General features: G+C 53.9%; 1 protein-coding gene across 3 annotated transcripts; it reads right to left on the minus strand.

The window, feature by feature from the left end:
- Positions 1-842: 842 nt before the first annotated feature.
- On the minus strand, positions 843-9547 carry CDK5RAP3 (CDK5 regulatory subunit associated protein 3). 3 transcript variants are annotated; one of them, XM_043584204.1, is made up of 14 exons: positions 9383-9547; positions 9112-9157; positions 6933-7064; positions 6550-6650; positions 6127-6175; positions 5270-5448; positions 4937-5073; positions 4575-4719; positions 4068-4178; positions 3584-3659; positions 2878-2966; positions 1819-2024; positions 1304-1475; positions 843-1193 (listed from the first exon to the last, which is right to left on the minus strand). In XM_043584204.1, exons 1-14 carry the CDS (start codon positions 9386-9388, stop codon positions 1128-1130), a joined length of 1515 nt encoding a protein of 504 aa, XP_043440139.1. In that variant the 5' UTR covers positions 9389-9547; the 3' UTR covers positions 843-1127. The 3 variants fall into 3 exon arrangements, with proteins under 3 accessions (XP_043440139.1, XP_043440140.1, XP_043440138.1); XM_043584205.1 differs by lacking the exon at positions 6127-6175 and having other exon boundaries at positions 9383-9450; XM_043584203.1 differs by lacking the exons at positions 6127-6175; positions 9383-9547 and adding an exon at positions 9245-9376.
- Positions 9548-10022: the final 475 nt, after the last annotated feature.

Below are 10022 nucleotides of genomic sequence, written 5' to 3' on the forward strand. Positions count from 1 at the left end.
GACATTAATTGATAGGAGCGGCTTCGAGCAGTTCATGCTGCCTTATCTCTCTCTCCTTCGGATAGCGTGTGTCCGCCGGAGTCCGCGGGGTCGGTGATTAATAGGGGCCATCACTCACTGTCCGGGACGGCTGAAAGGCAGCGGGGAGGGGGCGGCCCTCCCCAGAACTGAGATAACAAGCAGCAGGAATAATGAGTGGTGTCACTCCACTTTTCATTTTGATGGAAAGTCATTACGGGAGTCAACGCCAGCGACAAAGAGCCATGAATCAACTGCTCTGCTATGAAATTAAAATCGAATTGCCGGCCACCCCCAACCCCTACCCTTCCTGGGAAATGGGGATGGGTAGGTGGCTTGGGAGAGGGGCGCCATCCCGGGGTGGGCTCTACCCAATCACAGTGCGAGCAGTTACGGGCAGGAAGTGGACAGGCGGCTAGTGAAGGTGACAACTCCTGTCTCCACCTTGTTTATCAGACCCTTCCTCCCCAAACCGCATTTTCCCCCTGCCTGGAGGTGAGCTGTGATTAAAAGGAAAATACAGCTTCGCTGGCTCCAACAAGGCTGCCACTCGACTGTTCCCCTTGGCTTTCTGGCCCAAGTGGGGCAGTCTGGTCTGGCCATGGAGAGAAAGGGGCCCAGCAGACTCAGCTACCCCAGAGCTTGCTGAACCACTTGTAGATGCTCATCTGGGGCCCTCCCTGTCACCAGAGGCAAAGAGGGAGAGTCTCTAATCCAGGACTCCACAGGAACAGCTGATGGCCTAGGGAACCCACTCGATCAAGAACCCCAGGCAAACAGGTGCATGGCCTTGACTCAAGGCCCAGAGAAGCAGAAACCGTCAGTGGTGAAGCAAGAGTCTCTTCGTCTTTTATTAAGTCCAACTAGATGATGAGAAGGACCAGAAACTGGGGTTGCAGGCTGACAGGCCACAGGGCCAATCAAGATAGCTTCTTGCCAGAAAATACAGTGAGGGTCAAGGTCACCATCTAGGTGACAGCTCCTTCATGCGGCCTTCCATCCTCCAATCACTTGGTCTCTGGCCAGGAAGGGCCCTGCCGCATCAGCCCTGGCTGTCGCACCCCCCTTCCTGAAGGCTGGGAAGCCGGGAAGGTAGAATGTGGGGGCTGTCACAGATAGGTTCCCATCAGGTTCACGGGGCGCCCACTGTACCTCTTGGAAATGTCAGCTTCAATCTGAAAGACAGACGTACCAAGTGGGTGGGAAGCAGAGAGGTAGGGGTGCCTTGCTGTGTAGAAACTGGGGGTCCCCCACCTGCTTGGCAGGTCTGCCTTTCCGGTCTCACCAGCTTCTGCAGCTCCTTGGTCTTCTCCAGCAGCAGATCCAACTTGGGCTCCAGGGCCGCCTGCTCCTGAAGCGCTTCCTGCTGTTTCTGCACCATCAGCTCCTTCTTCAAAGCCAGAAGCTGGGACTGCTTCAGCTTCTGCTGGAGAAACTCAGTCACTCGGTCCACATACCTGTGCAGGGTATTCAGGTGAGGGGTGCAGCCGAGCAACCCCGAGCATCCCCATTCAGCTTCTGGGAAAGGTGAGGCTCAGGAAACCAAATCCCTAACAGGCCTCTCAGCCTCCACACCCTTCAACTCCTTCTTTGCGAGGTAGAGTGCTCCCAGCTCCCCCGTCCTACTTGGGAAGCAGAGCCATCTTGCCCCAAGACAACCCCTCCCAGCACTGCTATGGGAGGCAGAGAAGAGCTCTGGGGGCTCACGGAGAAGAGGAACACAAGGAGTCGGGGCTGCTCAAGATGGCAGAGCCCCACATCATGCTCCGGAACAGCCCGACGTCAAGGGGGAAACCAGACCTTGGTGAGGCCAGGATCATAAACAGGTGTTGCATTCGAAGACTGGTGAGCCGGCCGATCAGATCCTGCAGCGCCGACACCATGGTAACCATCTTTGCTTTGGTCTGGCCCTGCAGGATGGCGGGAGCCAGCTGGAACTGGCTCACGGACAAGATGTCTGCCTCCTCACTCATCTCCACGGCTCTCTGGGTCAAGAAGATCTCGAGCTGAGGGCAGAAGAGGATCTGGTTGAAACCAAGAAGAGAACTCAGACGTTCTCAGATGCTCAAAACGCAAGAATGAGACGTGAGGGTTGGACTCTGGGTGAGAAGGTGTTATTTCCTCTGAATACTTTTACTGCTAAAAACTTAGCAACTATAATGTGAGAGCTTGATGGGGCGCCTGGGTGGCTCAGTCAGTTAAGTGTCCAACTTCGGCCAGGTCAGGATCTCACGGTGCCTGAGTTCGAGCCCCATGTCCAGCTCTGTGCTGACAGCTCAGAGCCTGGAGCCTGCTTCGGATTCTGTGTCTCTCTCTTCTCTCTGTCCCTCCCCGGCTCACACACTCTCTCTCTTTCTCAAAAATAAAAAAAACATTAAAAAAAAAAAAAGATTTATAATGTGAGACCTTGAGGCAGCTTCTCACTGTCATTCTTCTGTCCCCTACTCCTATCTCAGTCCCTCTCAAGCCCTGGACACCTCTCCTTCCTCCCAGTGTATGGATAACTAAGGACACACAGATTCAACGGGTTCTCTCTGCCCCAGTGAAGGTATTTTCTCTCTGGGAGGAATGAAATTCAGGGAACAGGAATCCACATCTGAGAAGCCCTGGATTAAGAAAGGGCTGGGAAGAATCTGGGAACCAGACGCATGTCTTGTCACTCTTATTCTGCCTTAGAAACTTGATCCCTTTGTCCTTCTCTGTCCTGGAGGCTAAGAGGGGCCTCTCTGGGCAGAAAGAAAAGGGAATAGGTGAGGACTAAGAACTTTGACAAGGACCTCACCAGCCAGCAGTCCACTGGGAAGGCAACAGGCGGAGATTAACACAAAGAGGAAGCGTCCTCCCAGAGGACGAAGGTACCTCCATGAGCTCATCAATGAACTGATTCCGGGTCTCAGGGTATTCAAGAAGTGTCAGGGCATCTGGGCCCTTAGCAACACCTTCTGGAGCTGCCAGGAGGAGAGACAGAGAAGTGATAAAGTTGCTGGGGACCACAGAAAAAGACCCTCAAGTTCGAGAGGTTCTGGTGGGTTAATATGGACACAAACCCATTGCCCTAAAGCTACTATCGATCTCATCCCAGGGGGATAGGGTTACCCTTTCCCTAACCGGACACTACTACCAGCCACTACTACGGGCCGCCAGTCTGTGAGGGGGGCCGCAGAGCTGGGTTCAGGGCCAGGAAAGGCCTCCTCTGCTCTGGTAGGCCACGAAGTTTCATCCTGCACCGCCCTCTAGCGGCTCAGATCGCTGCTGCATCCTCTCCAGCGGTGGGCAGGGGGTCAGGTCACACCTCCAAGTCCAGCAGCCCTCCAGGAACCTCCCACCAGGAAAGGTGACCCATATTTGGGATCTCAAAAGTTGAGAGCTTCCAGACTTATAATGTTCCTCCACACTCACGCCATCATCAAGATTTTAAGAAAACAGTTAAATGCGTGAGAAGCCCAATCTTGGCAAGTGCATTTCTTCTTTGTTTCTAGAGACACGTTGGGGGGGGGGGGGTGGGCAGGGTGGCTGGCTTTTGAGCACTCACTTCTGCCAGGGCTACAGGGAGGGCTGCACTTACCCTGGGTTCCAGCTTCTAGCACTGTGATCTGCAAAGCGGCATCGTCTCCCCAGTCTATCCCATCGCCCCCAGCTTCCTAGGTAGAAAGCAAAGAACCCTGGCAGGGTTGCAAGAATCTTCCCCAGCAAAGGGAGCCGGGATAAACCAAAGCCCTTGATAAGTCCACGGCCTACACATTTCAACTGTACGAAGGACTTACAGCCCTGACATAGGTGGCAAAGATGGCAGGGGGGCCCATGTATGCTGCCACTCTCATCCCTGCTTAGAGTTACCACCTGCCCGTACCTGGCACCTTGCCTCAAATGCCAGGAGAAAAATGTCAAACTGGGGATATGACACTGTGGAAACTGCCTCCCCCTGCCAATCTGGTCTGAAAGCTATGGACTTCAAGAAATGCCTTTAGAGACAGACAATGCTTCTTTTATCACCAAAGCAGTGATCACAGAAAAGTTCTCAGAGGGATGGACTGTGAGAGCGTCCCAACCTTTGAGTCCGATTCCAGGGAGATGCCCCAGTCAATTTCGGCAGCCTGGGCAGAGATGCCAGAGTCCGTCCCTTCAGAAGCCACCTCCACCCCAAAGTCACCCCAGTCAATCTAGAAGGGGAAAAAAGTGTTAGCTCACAGAAAGTGGGTGAAAGCAAAGGGGCCTGCCTCCCCAGGGGCCTCAGCTGCCCCTGGAAGGGGCACTGGCACACTGTTCAAGTGCAATGGGCTCCGCGCTCCCCAAAGGACCGCCCAACTTCAGAGTTCACGGGGCTGAAGGATTTCTAGATGAAAGCCAACAGGCTCACTGAGCCTCTTCCGTGCTCATCCACACTCTGGCCTCAAGGAGGCCGGAAAATTAAAGGAACAGGGCCCCCCTGGACCCTTCTATGTATAGTCTCCTCTTTTCTTCCTTCTGAGACTCTGAACTCAGTCAGGGCGGGGTGGGGAGGGGTGGAGCTGTGTGGGGGGATGAGGAAGCAGCTCTCACTTGGCTCATCATCTTACCGCGTCTTCTCCCACCGGCTCAGGAGGCTCCTCGAGGTGCGGCCGCTCCACCACAGAGGGCTCGGTCCCCGTCCTCCATTCGTACACCGTGGCGTTTCCCCGCCTCTGCACGAATCGCAGCATCGGCAGCACCTGCTCTGTGGGGCTGCAACGGAGCACCAGACTGACCCTCCCACTGCCCACTCACAGAGCCCCCGCCGGGCGCCACCCTGAGCCCTGCGGCCAGATGGGCAAGGCTTCCACAGGTTCACGTATGTAAAATTAAACTCAAATGTCATGTCCGAAAACACAAGCAGAGAAGACAGGACAGCAGGAAAAATAGGTCAACTGTCCCCGCTGCTGGAGAGAAAGAGGTCCTTTACCTTTCACACACAAACCCCACACAGGCCTGGTAGAGGTCAATGGCTTCGCCCAGAGACTGGGCCCCGGCCCCGATCTCAGCCAGCTGACTCGGCAGGTCCTTCACCAGGGCCAGCAGTTCTCTCCGGACGTTGTCTCCCTAAAGAGGATGGACGAGGGAGGCTAAGACAGGAGTGGTGGGAAGCGGAGCCCAGTGGGTTAAAGAAAATGCCCGGAGACTGGAGATGGGTGAGACACTGGCCCAAGAAGGGTGCAACCGGGCCGAGAAGGGAACCTTTCCCAGAAGCCAAGGAGCTGGGCTCAGGCCAAGAGGCCCCAGGAGCCCTCCTGCTCACCGTGATGCCGTACTGCTTGCATGAGTGGTAGAACTGCTCTCGCATCTCGGTGGCCCCTGCCTGGCCCTCCTCCTCCTTGCGACTATATTCTTGCTGCAGCTGCTGGCATTTGGCGATCTGCTTCTTCAGCGAAGGGATCTCGTAGTTGACATTCCGAACCAGGAGGCTAGAGAGTTCCACTGCGAAGGGCCCAGGAAATTCACCCCAGACGCCCACACCACAAGGCAAGCCTGCCCCCGGGACACGCACAAATACACCGAGGTCTGGCAGCGGAGAGCACGGCTTGGCTCCCCCCACCGCCCACCCCGTTCCTTCCCTTCCCAGCCGTGGAACCTCACACAGCCACCTTATCCTCTCCAATCCAGTCCTCCTCTGTAAAATAGGGGCCAAAATATTTCCCATGAGGACTAACAGAATCCACATGAAACAGGAGTACGATTCCTGGCATTCAGTAGATACTCAGCAAGAATCAGCTATTATTATTATTATTATTAATACTTGGGGGAAACATACCCCGAAGTACAATCGGCCCTGTAATTACTCTCAGGCATCCAATATGGCCCCCCGATGACCCATGCTTCCTCTGCCCAGTGGAGAAGAGGGGGGAGGTGGTCACCAAGAGGTCAGTGGTGTTGGGTCTATACATACTTGCCTGGTCAGGCCCGGCAAAGGCCCCCTACTTGCCTGGTCTTCCGCTTTCTCCCAACACTCTTTGGGGGATTTCTTGGCCCACCTGGCAAACACTCATACCCCAACCTCATCCCCGCCACGGACTGTGCCTCCTGGAAGCCTAGTGTCCCAGAACTCTGGGAGTGGGCTGCCCCTGGACTCCAGCCTCCCAGGCTGGGCCACTTTACCTAGATAGACGTTGTCCTTCTCATACAGGGCTACGATCTCCTGCCAATCCTGGGTAAGAACGGAAATAGGAAGTGAGCCGGAATAGCACTCGGGCAGCCACATCTCAGCTCAAGCCGCACACAGGGGAAGCTCCCCCAGCCTTCACATCACATCAGACGCAAACCCCTTGCCTTTCTACATAACGCTGGCTGGACCACTTCATTTTAACAGCGTGGTGCCAATGAGCATTCCCCAAAGCAGCAGGCCTGAAAATGGAAACCCAGGGGTAGGATCTACTTTTGGTATAAACTTTGGGGATGGACAGAAAGCTCAGGAAATATGCTATGTAGGCATCTCCACCGGACCCTCAGCGAGACCAGAGGCTCTGACCCTGTAGACCGGATGGGTCTGGCTGCACATTAAGTGGCTTCAGCCACACTTGCCTTCATTCGCTGTGAAGAGTACCGGCCAAAAATATTTTTTGTGGAGGCTTCGGTGCCTTTGAGAAGGTCCACGATCCTTAGGCAGTGGAAGTAGTGAATGTCTAGAGAGCAAGGAAGAGCAAAGACTCTGGGAATTATAGTATCTTGCCCACTATGCTGGGCACATGGCTGACTGATGAATGTGCTGAGAATCTTAGCATGCATAGCTTTCCCCTTCACCATTGTGTGTTGGAAGAAACTAGCATGTACCCCGCCCCCCCCCCCCCCCAATAAATCTTTCTCTAAGGATTAGTCCTAAAGCTAAACAATAAGGGAGGAGGTTGGCTGATATACAGTGCTCCAGGCAAGACGGGGCTCCGGTAATGTAGTCCCAAATCACTCACAGGATCCAGAGAGCAGCTGGGCGATCTCCTCGCTCTCTGGCATGTCCTGGATGGCAGCATTGATCTTCTCTCGGATGGTCAACACCAGACTCTGCCATTTCAGATTGCAGTGTCGTCTGTCGACCAGCCAGTCTATGTGAGAAACACCCAAATCATAGCATTCCCACTCATGACAGCCAAAACGCCGTCACTAATTCAAGTGAAATACGCTAAGACACTGGTTAAAAGTTGTGTTCATATTGGTTAAGGTGTGGGGGATCACGGGAAGATGGGAATAAAGAGAGCCTCAAAGGGACCCTTGGCGTTAAACAGACTCCAGCAACCTGACTTCATCGCAGTGTGACTTTTATAGAGCAACTGCCTCCGTGCAGGGATAAAGAAAAACTGTGAATTAGTCCTGACATCAAAGTGCCACTTTTGACCGCTCTAAATTCTCCATAATATTTTTGCTTCCATGAGTAATTATATCTTTCTTACTGACAGAGGATGCTTTTCAACTTCCACTTCCTCAGGGCTGGGATTAACCGTGACAATGGAAAATACAAGATGATTATGCCAAGTACCGGATGAATGAACTGCAAAGCCCCTAATACCTACAGCGCCCTGCAGACTAGGTAACACCTGGCACCACGAGAATACCAATATGACTGACCTCCTGGAATCTGAGCCCAGATTTGTGTTTTTAGTAGAGCGGGTGGGGGGATGAGAGCCATGTACATTTCCTCAGGAGGAGAGCACTAAGAGCTAGGCTTTGCGATCACATGGTCCTGGCTTCTGATTATCAATTTGCTTAGGCAAATCTCTTACCCTTTCTGTGCCTTGGTTTCCCCACATGTAAGATGGGGATAATACGGTACTGGACACAAGAGGGAATAAAAGTAAAACATGGGGCACCGTGCCTAGCACATGGCAAGGACTCGATAAATCCTAGTAAAAATCATTTTTACGATGTCAAGTGCTTAAAACAGCACCTGGTAGAGCCAACTCTGAATGAATGGTTGCTGTTCCATTGGTCCTTCCCATGACCAGTGACAAGCTCATACAGCAAGAGTGCACAGGTGCTGCAGAACTGGGACAAACGTGAAAGGACACTGAAGAAGCTCCATCAAGTGGCCACTGCACAGGACTGACCGAATGGTCCACAATGGTGAGTCCAGAACCTTGCCTTTGTTAATACACCTGCCAACTAGCCAAACATTGGGGTCCCACGCTAGCTATCACTTACACTGCTTCTGCCGTATTCCTCTAACATCTTCAGAGAGAAAAATTCTGTAGATGTCATAGAACTAGAAGGGGACGAGGTAGTCAAACAGAGGTCATCTTAATGACTAAACTAGCATCAAATCAATTGATCCAATGAGCATTTTAAAATCCAGGAGCTGTGCACTCGCCCTGGAAAAGTCATAATGAAGAGGTCCTTGCCTGGCTCTGAACTGAGGAGGTATAGAGATCAGATACTGGCAGCAGGGAGATGGCCTGGCCACTAAAAGGTCTTTATTCCCAATTGGATCTCTGTCTCTCTTCCTCCTAAAATCAAGCGGAGATGGAAGCTTTTAAAATGAAAGGAAGGTAGGGGTGCCTGGGTGGCTCAGTCGATTAAGCATCGACTTCGGCTCAGGTCATGATCTCACAGTTTCGTGAGTTCAAGCCCCACATCAGTCTCTGTGCTGACAGCTCAGAGCCTGGAGCCTGCTTCGAATTCTGTGTCTCCCTCTCTCTCTCTCTCTCTCTCTGCTCTCCTGCCCCGCTCATGCTCTGTCTCTCTCTCCTTCAAAAATAATTAAAAATTTAAAAAAAAGAATTAAAACGAAAGGAAAGTAAGTTTTTTTTTTTTTCATACAAAAAGCATCGACCCTGGGGGCTGACAAACTTAAGTTCCAATTTCAGATCTACTGCTTAGTAGCTGACCGTCTTTAAAGTAAGCCACGACTCTCTTGATGCCTGAATGACCTTACAACACGTGTTAGGAATGACGTGTTAGTAGAAGACGCAGGTCAAGTACAGAGTAAGAATGGTTCCTTCCCGCTCTTCCTAGCGCCGGCAGGTAGCCACCGCAGAGGGCATAGAACAGGGCGAGTGGTCAGGGGCCTTGGGGCGTCACGGCTCCCAGCTGTTGGCAACAGGAGGCAATGGGCCGGGCTTCCCCCTGACAGCGGTTGCGCGGGGCGTCCCCTCCTACCGAGCAGCTTGCTGGTCTGGATGTCGATGGGCACGTGCTGATGGTCCTGGCGGGAAACACAGCGAGAAACGGGGCTTGAGCGCGGGGAGGGGGCGTGCCACCCGCGCGCTTATTTCCGGGGCCCAACCGCCACCTTGAGGGGCCAGAATGTTGGGCCGGGGAGGGCCGAACCCGGGAGGGAGGCCGGAGAAGCGGGTCTGGGACCGACGGGTTGAGCTCAGTCCAGGGGTGACAGACCAGTGCCCCATTCCCCCAGCTCCTGTCTCCACACCTGCATCTTTCCTCCACTTCCGCTTCCGGCCGGCGACCCAAGTCAGCCCCACCTACAACCAATCCAGCGCAGGCCTGGCCAAGCCTCAGTTTTGGCACGGTCGGACCTCCTCGGGCCACGTCGCCATCTTCCTCCGAGCCAATCGGGGCGCGCGCTCCACCCCTGGCCACAAGCCCCACCCACCTCGGGGCTCCGAATGGCTGAGCCCGGGAGGGGCGGGAGAACCGAAGACAGCCAATGGGAGACGCGAGGCGGGCTCAGAGCTGGAGAAGGGCGGGGACGCCGAGAAAAGGCTGCAGGGGCTGCGAGATCACAGCAGACGGCGCCGGAGAGTTGGACCGGGCAGCTTCCGGCCCGGTGGGCGCGGGGTTTATGGTGCAGGCATTACTGTGCTTGCAGACAGGGTCCTAGCGCCGACCCTGGAGCCTTTGGCACTTGTCACATTTTACCTTCCCATTCAATTTATCTGATAGACATGTGTTGAGCACCTGCTATGTGTTGTGTGATTGGACAGGAAAGGGGTGGAAGGAGGGTCAAGGGAGGCATTCCAAAGAGAACACCTCAATTGAATCTTAAAGGAAGGGCTACACAAAGAGGGGCATGTGGGGAGAGGTGTTCCGGGTGGAGGAGACCGTCCAGA

This window comes from Prionailurus bengalensis, chromosome E1, assembly GCF_016509475.1.
Source record: "Prionailurus bengalensis isolate Pbe53 chromosome E1, Fcat_Pben_1.1_paternal_pri, whole genome shotgun sequence".
NCBI classification, from domain to species: domain Eukaryota; kingdom Metazoa; phylum Chordata; class Mammalia; order Carnivora; family Felidae; genus Prionailurus; species Prionailurus bengalensis.

Coding starts and splice junctions, on each gene's coding strand:
- CDK5RAP3 (XM_043584203.1), bottom strand. CDS start 9,359: ATGGGGCACTGGTCTGTCACCCCTGGACTGAGCTCAACCCGTCGGTCC. Junction 5,449..6,549: donor ACTCTTCACAGCGAATGAAG/GCAAGTGTGGCT, acceptor GGCCCTTCGCAG/TGGAACTCTCTAGCCTCCTG. Junction 5,074..5,269: donor GCAAGCAGTACGGCATCACG/GTGAGCAGGAGG, acceptor CATCCTCTTTAG/GGAGACAACGTCCGGAGAGA.